At 34.3% G+C, this 21,223-nt stretch overlaps 1 protein-coding gene across 5 annotated transcripts in view; it reads right to left on the minus strand.

Annotated features, from left to right (window-relative positions):
- Positions 1 to 21,223, minus strand: part of CNTN1 (contactin 1) — a 269,971-nt gene that overhangs the window by 125,847 nt on the left and 122,901 nt on the right. For 4 of the 5 annotated variants that reach the window (XR_014794409.1, XM_084876636.1, XM_084876635.1 and 1 more), the window contains one exon: positions 964 to 1,098. The exons of the other annotated variant lie outside the window; for it this stretch is intronic. Coding sequence is in view for 3 of the 4 variants with exons in the window: in XM_084876636.1 (XP_084732762.1) it covers positions 964 to 1,024 (61 nt within the window). In the remaining variant the exon portion in view is untranslated. The remainder of the gene's footprint in view (positions 1 to 963; positions 1,099 to 21,223) is intronic. 5 annotated transcript variants of the gene reach the window in all.

Consider the following 21,223-nt stretch of genomic DNA (forward strand, 5'->3'; position numbering starts at 1 on the left):
TGCTTAAATTATAGATTTTTGGGATTCTTAAGTCATAATAATTACTCCCCAAAATAAAATATTGATAGCATTTTTAATTTCTTTAATAATAAATAAGATGCAATAGAATGTCCATTAGGTCAGCATTAAGCAATCAATGGGGATTGTTAAATGATAGAATCCATTTATGTCTTGAATTAATAGCAACTCAAGTATTTACTAAAGTTAAGGTAATAGAGATGGAGGTATTAGAAAAACTGATTGTTAGAAAACATGCTGCTTCAAAGAGAAATATGATATACCTCTCCTTGCAGAAAAGATTTCTGAATCCTTCAAATTTGTCTTTGAAAAATAGTATATGTTTGTCCTAAAAACTACAGCATTCTTAAAGCTGCTTTGTTATTCTTAATGTGCCTGTACATATTTTTAGATTATTTTAAAATTGTTTTTCATAAGACTGACCAGCCAGTTAATATAAAATAAATTATATTAACTTAATAAATAAATAAATAAAGGTAACAAAAGCTTAAAACCAAGTACTAATCATTTTGCCATATTTTACTTTTATTTATGCTAATGAGGTTATTTAAGTCTATTATATCTATATAGGAAAATACTATATAATAATGAGTTGTTAACTATCTTTTCCAAACTACACTAAATGCTTTCAAGTTGAAATAAGCTACAGTAGAACTATTAACCCCCAGAAACTGATAAATGTTATTCGCAGTGTTTTTCCCCTCCCAGATAATCTGATATTACACATTTACCAGCATACCACCAAATAAGATTGACTGAGTCTTGCGAAATTTTATTGAAAGTAAATTAAAAATAGAGTCAACCTTGACATATATTAATTTACTTGCATGACCCCACGGGTCAAAAGAAAATATTCTAACTTTCTACACCAGACTTAATGAAGTGGACACACACATTGATTATTTAGACATTAGTTATGGGTAATATGGAAAGGGTATTTCTTACCTGATAGGCAGGTTGTAAAAGATAATATCACCAGGTGACTAACCAGCAGCCACATTTTCATCTTGTGTTCAGTAGAGGTTAAGTGCAATTTTCAAAAACAACTTTAGCTTTATGGCAGTTGGATAATATTAAAAGCTGCATCAAGGAAAGAAAAGAAAAGAAAACAAAAGAAAAGAAAAGAAAAGAAAAGAAAAGAAAAGAAAAGAAAAGAAAAGAAAAGAAAAGAAAAGAAAAGAAAAAAGAAAAGAAGGGAAGCAAAAGGAAGAAAAAATGTTTGTCATTTGGGTGCAACAGCATTATTAACTTTACCCTACTTTATATTCCTTGTGTTTAGACAATGTTTTAGTTTATTTTTTTTTCTAGATGGCTAGGGGTTTTTTTTGTTTTGTTTTGTTTTGTTTTAATATATTTTATTGATTTTTCACAGAGAGGAAGAGAGAGGGATAGAGAGTTAGAAACATCGATGAGAATCATTGACCAGCTCCCTTTTGCACACCCCCTACTGGGGATGTGCCCGCAACCAAGGTACATATCCTTGACCGGAATCAAACCCGGGACTTTTCAGTCCGCAGACCAACGCTCTACCACTGAGCCAAACTGGTGCCGGCTGTTTTAGTTTATTTAAATACATTTGTAAACCCCATGTAGGAATGGAAAGAGTAGATTCAGTATCAGGCCCTCAGCTGCCTCCTAGTACTGACACTCTGTGACCATAAGCAAGCCAATCAATTGGTATGTTTTAGCTTCTAACAGTTTAACAATTGAGTATGATATTATCTTTTCTACAAATTGCACAGTTGTAAACATTTTAATATCAATGTTTTGATTAAAGATTGAATTTATCTGAAGGGCTGGTGGTACAAAGATTCAACTAATGATTTGTTTGTATAAGAGCTTTGACAAACTCAGACATTATACACTAGCATTATTTGTTGATAGTTTGTGAAAAAATTTTGCCAAGAATGTTGATTTTTAAATGTTAAAATATATTAATTAATAATAAAGTTGTTCCCGTTCACTTCTTTCATTTATTCATTCCACACATGTAAATAATTGCTCCTCATATGTTAGGAAGGGAGAATCTAGGATTTGTGGGGCAAAGTCATTAAAAGTTGGAGAGCTGTATTTAAGAGCAAGAGGAGAAAATTACTAATACAAACTAAGCTATAAAAAGGATATCTTACTTTTATAAATTCCCTCCAAATTTATGACCACGTGATTATGTTGGTGAAGCCTTATATATTACACCCAGGGCCTTGGAATAGCCTCACATGCATGAGGGGATCCATAACTTAAGCTTCATCATGTTTGTGGTAAACCCACCTCTATGAACAAGCATATAGACAAATGAATAAAAAAGAAAGACATCATTTGTTTACCCTTAAGAAATTCACAGATCAATGGGAAGCATGTATAAATAGTTCAGTGAGATAGCTGTTTGGATCTGTATACTATTAAGCTTGGGGACGTGTCAATCACTTTAATGAAAAGCATGGTAGGAAACATCAAGGTGGGCACAGGTCTGACTGTGGCAGACAGGGCATTGGGGTGAAGGTACTGCACTCTTCGATTTAAGTTATTTGATGGCTGCAAAATCCAACTGCTTCTTCTAGAACTTGTTGAGAGCAACATGTCCCAGGATCATAGAAAGAGACCTCTTCAATTGAGGTACAATGGGAGTGTCAATATAAAAAGACATTCATTCATGTTTTCGAAGGATATCTAATAGCCTGGGAAAAATCTCATGACATACAGTTAGATATTATATATAAATTAAGAATGAGCCTGAGAGCATTTCCTAAAAGAAAATACTTAGTGCTATAATGTTCAAGATTTAATATTTCAACACTTTCTATAATTGTGAAAATAAAGTGATGCTGATTGCTTGCATTGTAATGACATGCTAAAGATCCTTCTTATGTTTTTAGAACCTGTTTACCCCCATCCAACCACTCTATCCTGATTTGCCAGATGCCTAGCATTTTCAGAAACTTACAAAAATATTAATTATACTACGTGGGACAAGACAAATATATTTTCCCTTTTGGTATATAGATTACTCTGAAGTGAAAAATCATTTATTTTGAGATAAAGTTGGTGGAATTCTTGGAGAAAACAGTTAAAATGGGTCAAATTCACAATAGGATATATTTAAAATATTTTTACAAGGGAAAAATATTCAACAGACAAATTTTTACATTATTAAAAAATAATTTATGATCAAATTTTTTTTACATATGTGAGAACGTGACAACTATACATCTGTTCTCTCTTGAAAAATTTGGACCACATGTAGGTATTCATTTTTCAGCTGGAAAGACATCATCCAGCTCTCCTGTTTTTTTCTTTCTCTCAGAGAATAACCCAAATAAATTATTCAAAACAGCATAAACAATACATTAAAAAGCATGTAGCTGCCGAAACCGGTTTGGCTCAGTGGCAGAGTATAGGTCTGCGGACTGAAAGGTCCCAGGTTCGATTCTGGTCAAGGGCATGTAAGTTGGTTGTGGGCACATCCCCGGTAGGGGGTGTGCAAGAGGCAGCTGGTCGATGTTTCTCTCTCATCGACATTTCTAGCTCTCTATCTCTCTCCCTTCCTCTCTGTAAAAAATCAATAAAATATATTAACAACAACAACAACAACAACAAAAAAAAACCACAAAAAAGCATGTAGCCATAGCAATTATTCAAAAAAATATTTCATACTGCTATATAATTAAATGATGTACCATCAAGACAATAAACTAATATTTTATTGAACTAATTACTATACAATAATTTACACTGAATGAGAACAAGATCCTAGAAATTTTGATTAAATATTTGTAGAGAAAAACTAAATAATACTTTATGTAGTATATATATATTAGAAAATAGCCCCATCTCTATTTCAGAAAGAATAAAAAAGATTTGGGGATATGTCAGAAATCTATTCTGATATGTCTTTAACATAGCCCACGAAAAGCTAAGTTAATAAGAAAATTTAACCTACAATTTTACTCATGATGCTCACCTGGTCCTATATTACATCTGGTCCTAAAGAACATTTGCTATAAAGTTCTATATCAAAAGACACCACTGTCTCTACTCTGCACTGTAAAACCAGGGGACATTTTATCTTCAGATTTCAAATTTTAATTTCACTCTGAGATTCTGCCTCTGCTGCCCAAGTCACTTAATCTTCTTGAGGTGTCAGCTTCCCAGTCTGGACCATAGAAAATTAACTTCCTTCTTCAGACAATTAATGTGAGGACTAAATCATGTATGTTATGGATATGTGTTTGGGTATGTGTGTGTAAAAGTCCTTGGTACATTCCAGAAGTCAAAATATTAAGGTGGAATACATAAAATTTCCCAGAGATAAAATTAGTTTTGAATTTTTATTTTATTTTATTTATTTATTTTTTTTATTTTTAAAAATATATATTTTATTGATTTTTATACAGAGAAGAAGGGAGAGAGATAGAGAGTTAGAAACATCGATGAGAGAGAGTCATTGATCAGCTGCCTCTTGCACACTCCCTACTGGGGATATGCCCGCAACCAAGGTACATGCCCTTGACCGGAATCGAACCCGGGACCCTTCAGTCCCCAAGCCGACACTCTATCCATTGAGCCAAACTGCTCCCGGCTAGTTTTGAATTTTTAAATGCTAATCTTTTAGAAGGGGGATGGGGATAAAGAAAGGATTGGGATAAAGAAAAATGAATGAAACCAGGTTATGAATGGGAGGAATGAGGGTAACAGGCTAACCTCAGATACATGGGGATGGTAAAGAAGCAATGACATGCAAGTGTGCTAAAATGTTTACAAATCGCTAATCTATACGATATATCATCTTATCTGCCAAAACTCTGAGACTTCTGCAGGTAAAGTGAATTATGGGGACCATACGGATTGCCCAAAGACACACAGCTACTAACAGAGCCAGGGACTGTCCTTCTAGTCTAGACAGATTTAAATACTACTATTTTTTTAAAAGATACAAAATGTTCTTGCTCTAAATTGAAAGAATTGATATTTTGTAAATCCAATGATTAACATACTTTTCAATACAATCAATTTCCCGAAATAAGACCACCTACATTATTTGGTTGTACTTGTTAATAAAATAGACTTACCAGCAACTCCCAATAATAATTAGTCTCTGGGGAATAGCTGAAGTATCCGCATTTTAACCAAGCTTCCCAGGTAATTGGTAGGCACACTAAAGTTCAAGAACTATTGTACTAAGTGTGTTAGGTAAAGGTTAGGAATATTTTCACCACTCAGAGAGCGTGCAGATGTGTCCTGAATTAAACAGGCCACATCTTTAGCCACTGCACTCTAAAGACCAGAAGACATGCAACATTTAATAACCTGCCTCTTAAAATGACGTCTGCCCTGTCCTTTTGTGTGGCACATTGCATAGGTGAGAATTTAATATCGCCTATGACTACATCTGATTTACTTTACCATATCATAGTGAACAAGGCATTTTGATATTACGTTTTGACTACTACCTGGAAGGTTTCCTACTTTTACATGAGACCCTCTTATTGGACTATAATGACATGACTGAACGTGCTTTTAACTTCTTTTGTTGTAGTTCAAAGTGATCTGAGATAGCAGAGCCACTACAGAGCAATGTGCTCTGTGATACCTTCCCTGTGAATCATATCTAAAAACCCAGAGCAGGATTTAATAACGCTTCGACTGCAGCAAAAATCCCCCTGCCAGCGAGACAGAACTTTCAAACTTCTTGCCCTTTTGTTCCCTCACCTCCTGCAGCCACCATAATGCACAAAAGGACAAGACCTGGGAGGAAACCGACTTTGGAAGTCTCACTCAATTTACACTGGGAGCTTTAAAGACTTCCTGGGTTGTAATCTCCCTATTGTATGCCTCTATTTCTCTGCCAAGGTGGCCATATCTATTAAAAAGACATTATTGCTACTGTGTGTCTGTTTTCTGAGTCTCCACTCTAAGCCATTCTCCCTAACGGAACAGGATGTTAGCTGCTGCTCCTCTCTCCACAGTATTGGTATGCCCCGCAGATATAAGAGCAAGTGTTTATTCTACCTTGCCAATCTAAAGGTACACGTAATATCTTACTATCTTCTGACAAGAGGCCCACCCGGGAGAAGGGGGTTGAGGGGAAGGAGGCTGAGGATTTTGAAACTTCTATCAGCTGCTGTTCAGAGGAAGAGAGAAACTAAACAGAAGGCACAGTCCTCCTGGAAGAGCATGATGTAACTCTTGACATTCTATTTTTTTAAATGACAAGGAAGACTGAGTCATTGTACTGATACAATGACCTTATAGTATCAGTAACATGACTGTATGTCATTGTATTTATTCTTAACTGATGAGTGATTCCTACTCAAATAATGTAGGCCTTTAGTCTTAGAAACAACATTAGAAAATTATTTTTTAATGCACCTCAACTCAATTAAAACAATTCAAAAAGTTAATTTTGAAACATATATTACAGAATATAATTGAATGTTTCTTCAATCTCATCAGATATAAGGTTGTATTGCATGTTGTTCAAATACCAAAAAATGTGTTTCGTTTTCTTTGAAGAGTATAAAATAAAACAATCATGTAAAGGTAAGTGAATGTCAATTTTTATTTATTCATTCATTATCCCATACACATATATGAAGTGTTATCTACCAACTGGAGACATTTTTAGCAGCAGCATAAGTACAGCATAAGTTTATACTTTGATTTACTAGTGCTTATATTCAGTAAGGTGCTTTCTAGATTAGAGCATATCCCTAGCTGATTGTCTCATTCATTTTTCTATAACCATATTGCCTAACACTATGCCTTACACAGTAAGGATACTTAGCATCTGTGGAATAAATTTATTGAGCAATTGCTAAAGCAAATCACTGGTCTATATTTCATAGACAGATCTACACATGCAGAGGGGAAAGTGGCAAAAGTGAAAGCACAATGTAGCAAAGTACCAGTAAAGGTCATTTCAGAGAACCCTAAGAGTTTGACATGGCCTGAGCCTACACACATAGGAGCATTTGCAAAAGATTAGTTGAGATAAAAGTGTAGTCAAATTATAGGACTTTAAATGCTATGAATTGCACATTTGATTCCTTCCAGAGGCAAGGAGTTTCCATTACTAAATTATTCTGTAAGAAAAAAAAAAATACATATATATATATATGCTTAATATGCTAAATGTCCAACCATTTGCTATGACACACATTGGCCACCAGGGGGCAAATGCTCTGACCGGTAGATTAGCTTGTGCTAGGGTCTCACCGATTGGGTCTGGGCAAGATGGACTGGACATACTCTATAGCCCTCCTGCAGTCTCTCCCTGGATCTAAAACATTTCTTCTAATTAGTTTCCTTTCAATGTGCACAAATCCATGCACCAGAACTCTAGTACCATTATAATATTTAATTGTCAGTGCTTTGGTTGATGAATGTTCTATTCTTTTGGCTCTTTTCAATGAAAGAATAAAAATGAGTGACTAGCCAAAACCAGTTTGGCTCAGTGGATAGAGAGTTGGCCTGTGGACTCAAGGGTCCCAGATTTGATTCCAGCCAAGGGCATGTACCTTGGTTGCCAGCACATACCCAGTAGGGGGTGGGCAGGAGGCAACTGATTGATGTTTCTCTCTCATCGATGTTTCTAATTCTCTATCCCTCTCCCTTCTCTATAAAAAAATCAATAAAATATATATTTTAAAAATGAATGACTAATAAGTGAATAAAAAATACAAAATTTAAAAAATGCTCAGTATGTTTATGTGATTAAATTAGTATAGCTTTGTGATTAATAAGATTCAATGTTGGTACGAATGCAAAAGTAATATTTTTCTATGTTGCTACAAGAAGCTGCAATTAACACAATCATTTAAAAATAATTTAGTAATATGGATTAAGATTTTAAAAGAATCAAGATATTTTGATATAGTGATTCCTCATAGAGAAATCTATTCTAATAAAATAACGTGTCTTAACTCCATTTCTGTTATTACAACAGTACAATGAAGTATTAGAAAGGCTTTAAAATTATACTTGTAAGTGCTTTATAATCATCAGAATCAGAGTCAAATAAATTTTATTCTATATTATGTGAAAAAGCAGAACTAAATATTACAGAGCATGAACTAAAAAATACAAAGTATAAAAAAGACTCTCAATCAAATAGAAGAAAATAAAAGAGGTAAAAGATAATAGAAAAATGTGGGTATTAAAAAAATAAAATAAGATTTTATAAATACATAAGGTACATAAGAAATTATAATAACTATAAGGAATTAAACTAATCCTGTGCTAAAAGTCAGGGAATGTGTAAAACAAAAATAAAAACAAAACTCTCTAAACTCCTTTAAAAATTTTTTGCTAACATATACTAAGTATTTAGAAGAAATAAAATATGAAGAAATTACCAACAGTTCTGTGTGGTAGCATAATGAATGATCTCTACCTTCATTATATTTTCTCTGTATCCAAAATCTTTTGGAATATGTACATTATTTTAGCAATCAGGCAATTATTATTAAAGCAAAAATTAAGATGACTTATTTTTGTCAGTGTATTTCTTTTAAATGTGATTTTTTGACAATGTGTGATTATAAGCTTAAATTTTTATTTATTTATTATTTATTTAAAAAAAAAAATATATATATATATATATATATATATATATATATTTTTTTTTTTTAATTTTTTTTTTACAGAGAGGAAGAAGAGCTAGAAACATCAATGAGAGAGAAACATCGACCAACTGCCTCCTGCACATCACCTACTGGGGATGTGCCTGCAACCAAGGTACATGCCCTTGACCATAATCCAACCTGGGACCTTTCAGTCCGCAGACCCACGTTCTATCCACTGAGCCAAACTGGCTTTGGCTAAGTTTAAAATTTTAGCTGTACTCAAATAAATACATGGAAGTTTTGGTGCAACATAAAGAAACAAACTATTCCCAAAAATGAAGCTATTCAAGCGAACCTATAACAAACTTCCTTTGGATACAGCTGTAACAGATTAATTTTCTGTGTTGGTTTGCTTTTTAAATCAGAGCATGCTACCGTGACACTTTTTTTGCTATGAGATGGAAGAGAACTCTGTAAGGGTTTTCTTCTTCAATTATGTTTCCTAGCAACAACCTTAAAGCCAAAGTAGTGTCGTTGTTTTGTTTTTAAATCAATCACTCCTAACAGTAGCAAATACTTAAAAATATCTCTTTCATCCTGTGAATAAGCAATGCCAATTAGATTGTAAGGCAGCTGCAAAGGAAAAAGGAATATCAGCTCTATGTTCACTAGAATTCTCTTGATCCCTTTGTAATACTATGATGTCTATGCATTAAGTTTGGGAGAATATATGTGCAATTTTTTCAGTCATAGTTATAGGATTTCAGAAACACTTTTATTTGTCAATGACTTTAAAAAACACTGCCACCGTAACTATATCATTTTCTCAGGACCCGTGATAATTAGCAACTAATTCTAAAGAATATATTTAACATAAAAAATTCAGCCTTCTGATCAGATCAGTCATTCTGTGGAACAACTGAATAAAAGATGATCCTCAAGAATATCTTAAATATAATAAGTTATACATACATTTGCTATAATGTGTCAAGTATAAAATTCAAATAAATCCATGAAGGGACCAAAATGAAAAATCAATGCTTCATACCTTAAAAGCAGGTATGAAATAGTTTTCAAATGTCTGTATTTTGCTATAAACTATTTTACCTATATTAAACATAAAATATGTTAAATTCAAAGCATCTCCAAAGGATATTATGTGTATATGTGTACTGATATTTATGTCATCTATACTACATGGGCTTATTAAAGCTAAGTACCTTTTGAGCTTTAATGCACAATTAAATGTGACACAGGTTCTAAGAGGTGGACAACAGGAGAAAGAGGTTCAGATGAGATTGTGCCCTTTGAAACAAAGAGTTCCTATTGTTGCCTTTGAAAAGAATAGTTTCTACTGAAACAACTAGTCGTATAGAGAAGAAAAGAAGGTCCAGGACAATGTTCATATCACTGTTTTCTATGTTTCAATTCCAGACAATCTATAGAGAACTCTCTCTGAGAGTGAATCAGAAACCAGAGAGCATCTGGGATACTCTACACTTTATTTTTGCTCTTCACATCTTTAGACTTGTCTACCTTTATTGTTGTTGATGACATTTTTCTTCTTATATGTAAGAGGTTTTGATTCAAAGTAAGAAAAGGCACAAATATACTGATGAGGTTTGTTTAAACTCATGTGTCTAACTAATCAGAATGAATCACCAATACAGTTTTAAGTATTTCAAGATGCTTACTAGCTCCACTTGTTCTGTACATATTATTCCATGTGCCTATTGTCTTAATATTTATTTGGCTCTTTTGTTGCCTTCCCCAATTACAATCAAGGTTCACTCTCAGAAAATGCAGAAGTGATCCAAATTTATCAGATAATTATTGTTCCATGTCTATGTATCTTTCCTGTTCCTGTGCTGCTTTCTCTTTCCACTTGATGCTCTTTGTAACGAAGCTTCATCCTCCTGTCCTTCATTTCTCTCTTTTACCTAAAATTCTTCCTTTGAAAATTTATAGTAAAGTATAAATTACATAAAGTTTACTTCATATATTTAAAAACAAACAACACTTTGCAAAGGGGGCAAATACAGAAAGCAAGCCAATTTATTCTCCAACAGCTAATGCCTATATGTAAAATTAGTGTTGCCATATTTTACTTTCTAGTCATAGTCCATTAACCAGAACTCAAACTTGGAAATATTTAAGCAAAATGGTATGTATTAATCACCTACTCCAGGTCTACATAAGTATGAAAGTCTTGTATATACACTGTTACTGTGATACTCATGTTATCTATTTTTGGTTTCCTGGTCACTATTATGAATAGTGACTTTTTTGTAAGACAATGGATATAGCTACAATTCACAAAATAGGGGTACCATGTTTTAATCTTTTAGGGTGAAACTCAACCACATTATTTCTCAGATGTAAATATTTATCAAATTGATCTCTGAGGTATTGATTTTAGTACAGAATGCCATGCAAAAATGACTGATATTTAAGGGTGTCATAATTTTAAAATCTCTGGGACATAATATAACTCTAAATCACATATAACTATAAAAATATCTACTATTGAAATAGCTAATAGATCAACAAGCTCATAATCATCTCATCATCACCATTATCGCCACCAACAACAGCTAGCTAATCAATCACCAAGTTGTATGCAATCATACTTGAAAAAGTATACTCATTGCCATTACCCTTTCGGTTCCAATTTATACAGCCTCTATTTATAGAATTCATAGCAATAAAATTCTACATACTGCTCTCATAAAATACTGTAAACTAAACATTTGGATTTACTTGGGCATCAAATATAACACATATTGCAAATCTTCCTTAATTCTCACTTATGTGAATGTGGGGTATAGTACAGGCTTCTAGGCTTATCGTCTCCCCCTGGAAATCTGTAAAATTCCATTCTTTTTGGATTGTCTCATAGATGAGTTTGTGAATCTATTGATAGAAGTTTATTCAGGAGATAACAACTTCTCTCTCTTTTCTATTGAACTAATCCTAGAAGAACATAAGCCTAAGAATGAAAGCCTGAGGATAAAAACAGAAAAGGAAAAAAAAACAATTCCTTACTAAACCATCTGTGCCCTAGGATATTCCTGAGCTCTGTTTACCTCTGAATCTTTAGTGATCTGTACTGGACCAGCCTTCCTTCTTCAGCCAGCTGTAGTTGGGTTCTCTGTCCTAAGTGACGCAAAATCTTTCCCTGTGTCATTTACTTAAGAAGAAAATCTTTTTTTTTTTTTTTTTTTTGTCCACAGCACCAAGTGTACATATCATAGTAATTAAATCCTGCCTTTTTCAAAACGTTCCCTTTTCTAATATTTAAACTCAATCCATACTAGTCAAAGCAATTTACCACTACTATATCCTGAAAACTCAATGGCTTTGCTTTACTGAGTAAATGGATTTAGATCCATTTACTCAGAAAAGAATGCTCTCCTACTTCCTCCTAAAACCCACTTCACCAAAAAACTCAGCAAATTGAATCCTTTTCATAAAAGACTTCCTGAATCATAGATCTCACAATGACCTCTCAGCCTCTAAAATCTAATTGAATATAGATGTATTGATACTCAGCAAATTCTTGTTGAATGAATAAAAAGACTTTTAGTGTGTATCAGCTAAATAATTTCTCTTTTCTTTATTGATATCCTGTCTTACCTCTCTATTTCATATTTAGTTTATTTATTAATACTTATTGCCAGAAGTAAATCTGCCTGTAAGGAGAATACTGCATTACACTATCTTGTATTCCTTATAGCCATCAAATCCAAACTCCCTAGATTACAGGTATTATCACAGATATTTTTGTATTCATTTATTTGATTATGTATTTTCATTATAGCATACAATTATCACTAAGAATTTCTTGTTTCTAAAGCAAGTAATAAATGTCCAACTACAAAATAAAGTTGTACTCAAGATAAAAATCACACTATATGTAGGATTGACTGTAATGAAAAATTTATGTCTCTATGACCCACTTATCCTCTCTCATTCCAGGAGACTTTATTTTCCTGACATACTTAGGAAATAAAGAACAAGACTGAGAGTATTTTCTTGTTTCAGCCTTCAGTCCGTTTCTCACTTTCCCTCCTTGCTTTCCAACACATGTCTTGTTATTTTGTGTTGGTAATTCTAAATTTCTTGCTTTGCTCCTACCTCTTGTATCTATGCCATAGTGACTCATTTTCCATAAAAGGAAGGGAAGGGAGAGAAGACAAGAGAACCACTCTGGGTGCAGCATAAAATTCTTAAATGTATTTCTTTTTTGGGAATCCTATATCTGGTATTGCTTTGAACAACAGGACGAATCTTTGTTATTTTCTCATAATGTTTTATTAAACTATGTAACAGATACAAGAGAACATATATCAGATAAATGGATATTATTTAATTAAAAGAGAGATATATAAAAAATCTTTTGGAGAAATAGCAAAATACTGTTTAGCTGATCACTCTTCCAAAGGTGATACTGATGAATGTTCTATAAAGAAAGAGCAAAATATCCTGTGTATAACATTTTGATAAGTGATTTAATATATGCAATTAAAATCATCATAATGCATCAATATCTCAACTTGAAAAACCATGACATTAATTTAGTCCTGCACATTAGCCAACTCCAAGGAACAGCTTAGTTATTCATCAACCTCTGCATAAAGCAAGGCTGGGAGACCTGACCTCACTGCCCTTCAATCTCCCCAGTCGTGTTTATTTTATTTTCATAACATTATTAATTTCAGATAGAGCACAAAATATAATCCAAAATGTCCCATACAAAGCTAACTAGTGAAAAAAAAATCCGTTAACAGATAAAAAGTTCATTTTAAACATGTCAATTTCATGAAGATTAAGATAACCTCTTTCTTTGATTAGAAATATTTTTAATACATTCAGGTTTCTCACTTTAATTCTTTTACAAAAAGAAAATTCTACACTAGAAACCAATGTTCTGTAAAATTTAAAAAATGATTGCCAGATGGTATGGGTGTATTTTGTTAATTATCCACGAGTCTACTTAACTGAACATCCCATGTTGGGTATTAATCTAGCCCTTTGCACTCCGCTGTCCCCTCTCAGGGGACATTGGAATTCTAGCATATCACTCGGATGTCCTCTCTCAGGGGACATTGCAGTTTATTAGTGATTACGGGGAATTGAGTTAATTCAACGCACGTTTCCGCCATTAGCGTCGAGTAGCTGGTAGCCAATGTCCAGAATGGTTCGGAGTGCAAAGGGCTAGAATAGTTACAAAATGTACAGCACAACAGCAAGAAAATTAACTTTATAGTTTTAAGTGGATAATACTGAGTAAAATGACATTCTCTGGGCCCAAACTAGGAGAATTCAGCTTGAGCATTAGGCTGGCTATTGATGGAACAGGTCAAGATGTTCTGATAAGGTCACAAAACAAGAGCATTCCCCCTTGCAATTTTCTTTGCAAAATTTAGTTATTAGATCAACTCAAAACCAAGTGATTAATTCAATAGAAAATAAAGGCACCTTGAATTTTAGGTTTTGAAACATATATAGACAATACTTCAAGTAGGTTACATTTTAGAGAATAAGGCACAGAGGTAAACATGTTAGAATTATCAATTATTTTATAAAATGTAATGGGTTTTTAATTTTTGTGCTGATATCTCCCTTACTAGAGCTTTGTCTTGCATTTTTGATAGCTATAATATCCTAAAAAAAAATTAGGATGAAGAAAGCCATATTTATGGCTCAAATTTCTCATATGGAAAACACGTGCAAATGGATTAAGAAGCACAAATTGGTAGTTACAAAGTAGTCATGGGGATATAAAGTACAGAAGAGGAAATACAATCAATAATATTGTAATAACTACATATTACCAGGTGGGTACCTGAAATATTGGAAAAAATTAAATAGTGAGTTGTATATTTTATTAAATAATATTAGCAATATTTAACTGGTGGCTACTTCTTGTTTTCCAAGGTTATAGAAGTAACATTTATACTCAAAATTAAAAATAAAATATTTGTGATAAAATATCTGTGATATCAATAGAGTAAAAAGAAGTAATATTACCCTGAGATGGACACTGACTTTTACCTTCAAGTTCGAGCAAAGAGAAAGATATTTGTGAATTAAACAAAATTTCCTTAAAGATCAAGAGTAAGTTAAAGATCTTCTTCCATGCCTTCTATCTATGCAACATTATACTTGAGTGTTGTGTTTGAGGTAAGAGAATAAATATAAAAGAAGGAAAGAAAGCTGCTATTATACAAGACAATATGGTTATCACATATAAAATCTGGAATAAAAATATCAAATTATAATTAATAGTATAGTAATCTACACTAATAAAAGAGAAATATGCAAATTGACCATCACTTAGTGACACCCACCAGCCAATCAGGAGTGAATATGCAAATTAATTTCATCACCTCCATGAAGACTAACAGCAAGGAGGATGCAGCTCCACCGAGGCCTGCTTAGCTTCTGCCACAGAGACTAGGGAGCAGGCAAGCATAGCCGCAGGCAGCACCCAGCACAGCCTCAATGACCCAGGAGCAGTGAAGTGCAGCCTGCAGGCAGCACCCAGCATGGCTATTGCCAAGGTGTGGAGCAGGCAGACCCTGCAGAGAGCAGAGAACCATGGTGGGCAGGCCTAAGCTGTCAGTAGGATATCCCTTGAGGGCTTCTGGATTGGAGAGGGTGCAAGTGAGGCTGAGGGACACCCTCCCCTTACCGCTCATACACAAATTTCATGCACTGGGCATCTAGTTTTATTGTATAAGATTTATAAAAATAAGTTGCAGTCCTATAAACAAAGAGAAAATACAGTTAAAAATATTCACATTAAACAAACAAAAAACAACAACCCAGACATTTAGAGAAAAAAAACAAAAATTCACAAAGTGGTGTGAAATCTCTCTGGAAAAAATCACAAAGTGTTTTACTAACAGGTTTTTAAAAAGGTCTAATCAAATGAAAAGATATGGCTAAATGTCCCAATTTTAAGAAAGGGGTGAGAGGGAATTGTGTATAGGAAAATTCAATATATTAAAGATTTCACTTTCCCCCCAAATTAACCTACAAATCCAATACAATTCCAGTCAAAATACCAACAGTGGTAGGAAATTTAGTAAAATTATTTTAAAATTTATGTTGACCAGCACAACCCAAAATAGTGAAGACAATTCTAAAAAAGAAATTGGGAAGTCCTTATTTTAGAAGATCCATGATTTAGTATAACATTATAATAATGATGACTATAATAATAGTGCAGAGGTGGAATAATAAAGCAGTGGTACAAATCAGAGAGTACAGAAACAGATCCACCACACAAGGAGAATTGCTAATGACATGAACATCTTTGCAACTAGGAGGAAAAGGATGGATCATTTAATAATTGGACACTGGGACAACTGATGACCATGATGACCCCTTTTGCGTTAATTCTGAGTTTAATAAAGAAAATTTCAGCATAAAACTTCAAAGCTTTTAGAAAAACAAACAAACAAACAACAACAATATATTCAATTAATATATTGAATCCTCACAATGGGAAAGAGTTTTTTTTTAAAGGATAGAAGTACAAATCACAATGGAAAGAGTATATAAATTCGGCTATATTTCAAAACACAAACCAACTTTTGCTCCATCAAAAGATGCCATGAACAATATAACAATAAGCCGCAGCTCAGGGGAAGTTATTGCAAATCATATAAATAATGAAAGTTTAGTGTCCAGAATATGTTGGGAAAAAGCCAAATCAATAAATAAAGAAAAAGACAAAAAGGGAAGAAAATTAGAAAAGTAGGCAGAAATTTTGACTAATCACCTTAGAGAAGATGAAAGTTGCAAAGCTTATAAATGTATAAAAAGATGCTTAATTTCATTAGTGATTAGCGTGATGCAAAATAAAATCATAATAAAACACATTAACATTCATCAACTTGCAAACATTTTAAGAGTTTAAAATACCAAGTGATGGTAAGGGAGAGGCAACAGGCTAACTTATAGGAATATAAATGGTCACATTCATTTTGGAAACCAGTTTTGCCAAAATCTAATGGTATTGAGAATACATATGCCCTATGTCGCAGTCATGCAACTCTCAGGTAAAAACCCTAGCATAGTGATATCCAAAACATGAGGATCTTTAAAAATACTCAAATCAGGGTCATTTGGAAGTTAAAGAACAAAACATGAAATTACTACAAAATATCACAATTGAATTTCTGGCCATTTTATCCCATAGAAATGCAAATGTATGGTCAAACGCAAGTTTATAAATGACTATTTATAGCAGTTTTATATGTAACTAGAGGTCCAGTGCACAAAATTCACACACAGTGGGGGAGAGGGTGTCTTCTCAGCTCAGCCTGCACCCTCTCCAAATCGGCACCCATTGGGGGATGTACGAATGTTGGTTGAGGCCTGATCTTGGGAATCAGGCCTAAACTGGCAGTTGGACATCCCTCTCACAATCTAGGCATGCTGGCTCCTACACGCTCACCTGCTTGCCCGCCTGATTGCCCCTAACTTCCCCCGCTGCTGGCTTGGTCGCCCCCAACTGCCACCCCCTCTGCCAGCCTGGTCACCCCCTGCAGACTGCTCTTCATTGTTTGGTCGTCCTTCACTAATCCGCCTGCTGGCCTTGTTGCCCCACACAGCCTGCTTTTCAGTTGTCTGTCCGGTTGTTTAGGTCATGATGGCTCCTGGTTTTTTATATATTAGGATAGTTAAAAAACTGGAAACAAGGCAGATGTGATTCAGCAGGTGAATGGTTGAACAAACAATGGTACATCCATACCATGGAATATGATTAGTTAAAAAAAAAAAAAAAAAAGGAACAAATTATTCATACATCCAACAACTTGGAGGAAAGAATTATGCTAAATGAAAAAAAGGCAATTTCAAAGGAATACTATAAAATTTCATTTAAATAATATTCTTGAAATGACAGCATTATAGACATATGGAATAGATTAGTGGTGGCCCAGGTTTAAGAAAGGGTAAGAGGGTATTGGTTATACCTATAAAGGGGACACAGGAAGAATCTTTGTGGTAATGGGCATGTTCTTCAGTTTGTGTTAATGTCAATCCTCGTTGTGATATTGTATTATGGTCTTGCAAGTTTGCATCACTGGGTTAAAAGTTTATTTAAAAAATAAGATTTAAAAATATTTTTGCACAGACCCTATCCCAAGATTTTCAGTTTGGTTTAGAGAGAAGATTGGACACAAGTCACAAATTTTTTTTTTAAATATATTTTATTGATTTTGTACAGATAGGAAGGGAGAGAGATAGAGAGTTAGAAACATCGATGAGAGAGAGTCATCGATCAGCTGCCTCTTGCACACCTCCTACTGGGAATATGCCCCCAACCAAGGTACATGCCCTTGACAGGAATCGAACCCGGGACCCTTCAGTCCCCAAGCCGACGCTCTATCCATTGAGCCAAACCGGTTTCGGCACAAGTCACAAATTTTAATTGGCTAGATAAGTCTAAGGTGCAGAAATTATTGAGAACCAGTCTTGGAGTTGTTATGATATGTGTATAGAAAGAGACATGTGATTAAGAGTACTGACTCTTGAGCCTGATGGTCTCATTTTATTTCTACCCACATCATGTACTAACTTCATGAAGTTGACTCAGTTTCCTCGTTTGTGCATTGTATGTAAGTCACTTAGAATAGTGCCTGAAACATCAAGAATATCCAGTCAAAAAAATGATCATTCAAATTATATTAGAATGATAAAGTTTGTCTGACTCATTCCATGAAACTCAAAGACTGTGGCCAAAATGATTCTATTCTGTTTTGGCAAAGTAAAGGTAAAACGTAATGGTAAAACTTTACATGAAATATTTTAACTTTTATTATTGAGGATCACCTCAGAGAATTGAACTAGCATTCACTCAGTTGATCAGGCAAAATCCCTAGAGATTATCACTAATTATCCTGTTTCTCTCTTTTGATATATAATTTATTAATAAGTCCTTTGGACCCTATCCTCAGAATATTCCAAATTTAAATACTTAAATGCTTTGCCCCTTTCTCAACTTGCCTCCTTGTAGTCCAGTCTCCATAGGATTGCTAGAGCGCTCTTTTTAAAAAGTAACCTGTACCTCTCCCCACCCCCATACAAAAAAATGTTCATTGCAATAGGCTTCTCATTTATTGAGAAAGTACATACAAAATATTTTGTGTAGTCTGTAGTTCATACTGAAGGATTGATTGTGATAATATATGTATATACAAAAGAAATACAGGGATAGATTTAATATTCTGTTACCTATATATTTTTTTAAATATTTGAATGTTTATTTGAATGTCCCAAGATAAAAATCTTAGTTATTTAAATTTTTATTCTATTATTTTGTGATTTGTATGTTATCTATAATATCCATAAAATGAAGCATTTTATTCAAAATTAATATGTTTAATCAGAATTTTTTCCAATTTTCACATATATATTAACCTTAGTATTTTTTTGTTGTTGTTAAATATATTTTATTGATTTTTTACAGAGAGGAAGGGAGAGAGATAGAGAGCTAGAATCGTCGATGAGAGAGAAACATCGACCAGCTGCCTCTTGCACACTCCCTACCGGGGATGTGCCCACAACCAAGGTACATGCCCTTGACCGGAATCGAACCTGGGACCTTTCAGTCTGCAGACCGACGCTCTACCCCTGAGCCAAACCGGTTTCGGCAACCTTAGTATTTTTTTAAGGAATCTAAAATGAATAATGATAAAATAGTGTTAAAAATATTTCTAAATAGGAAGAAACAATTCTCAAGATCTACAACTGAAGCTAAACTTTTAATAGGTTGGAGTTTTTAATTCACTTTATAGCTTTTTTAAAGTTTACTTTTATTGTCGAAAGTATTACAGATGTCTCTTTCCTCCCTCATTTGACAATTTTTTTTAAGTATTCCAGAATAGTACTGTGGCTGGAGATTATGGGGATTACAGCTGCTGGTTAAAGAACACACAGTTGATCTTGATCCAGGAGGAATCAAAAATCCACGGAGAGGCCCTGACAGGTAACTGACAAGGACAGGTGTTCAGGCTGCCAGGAGGGGAACGCAGCAGCAGGGATCGGTGGCAGCAGAGGAGCCTGTGCCAAAGCATGAAGAGTGGCAAAGTGTGTCAATTAGGGAAGAGCAAGTAGTTCCAGGAGGGGGTGGCAGACTGCAGGAGTGGTACGGCTTGAAAATAAACAGAAGAGATATGCTTCTGCAGACATCAGTGTGGCTGCTTTTGAACCTGCTCATGCTACCCTTTGTAGCTTTTATAGAAATTGTTCTGACTATTGTTCCTCAGGCAGTCTTATTATCATTCTCAGGCACACAGGTACCTATTCAACCCATCTTCCATAGTGTTGTCCAAATGCACAGTGATTCCCGCCTTATAGGATGTGACCATGACAGTGCCAGAGATAATTGCAATAGATCCAAGAATTAACATGAAAATCAAGCTTTCCTATGAACTAAATCAGTAAATGCAAAACTTCTATCCCATAGGGAGCTTTCAACTTTCCTTCATACTGTAGAGTTTATGTCATGATTTCTCTCTTTCTTGTATACTCACTTCTAGTGAAAATATAATAATTGAAGTGCCAGTCTCCAAAACTTTGTGGGGTTACTGGAGAGTGCAACAAACTCATCTGTGCTTCAGTGGCTACTATTTCTGATTGGCAGTTTAAGACTAAATAAGAGTTTTTAGCAGAAAATCCGTTAAGTAGGAGCAATGGCTCAGTGGATATGAAATTGGGGCATAGCAAAAGATACATGGGAGGCAGGAAAACCTAAAATGAAAACTCTTAAATAAACTCAATATTTCCCCCCTGGTGTATATTTCCTGGAAATTATCCCCTTATATGTGGGTTCCAGCTGTGAAATTATAGGATATCACTCTTGTCAATAGATTGATATCCTATATAATGTCTTATCTAGGTGAAGGTGAAAAGATACTGCAAATCTAATTAAAGGTATCTGTTGGTTTTGAGTTAGTCAAAAGAGAAACTATCCTTCATGGGATTATTAATCAGGTGACAGTCCTTAAAAGAGGGCTGGTTCCTTCATAGGAGAAGTTCTCTGACTAGCCTTGAAGAAGCTGCCCTATGAAGCCAGTGAGGGCCCTGTGAGAGGGGTGTGTGCCCTCTAGTTGCTGACTAGAAAATGGGAACCTTAGTCCCACAAATACAAAGAACTAAATTCCACAAACAACTAGAAAGGAACTTGAGCTCTAAGGACCAGAGCTAGCTGAACTTGACTGACACCTCATGAGACTGAGCCAAGGATCCAGTTAAACTGTGCCCATAACTCCTGACTTACAAAAATAATGTATGTTTTAAGATGCTAAATTTGTGGCCATTTGTGTAAAGAAGAGAAATGCAATATCCCACAACCACCATGAAAGACAGCAAAAACAGAACACACACACACACACACAAACACACACACACACACACAAAATGTTAGATTGGGGGCCTAGCTAGAACTTTATGGTTCTGAGTTATCTCAGGAATGGAAAAGAACTATATCTGCAAAGCTCAGCCTTTTGTGCCTGACACGCAACAGTGACTGGCATTGAGATTTTTAAAAATAAACGCATGAGAATTTACTCATTGGGAATAATTTCTTTCATCAACTTTGTGTTATTTTACATTTAGGTTTCAGA

The sequence above is a fragment of the Pipistrellus hanaki genome (genome assembly GCF_964339955.1).
Source record: "Pipistrellus hanaki genome assembly, chromosome: 3".
Taxonomy (NCBI): Eukaryota; Metazoa; Chordata; class Mammalia; order Chiroptera; family Vespertilionidae; genus Pipistrellus; species Pipistrellus hanaki.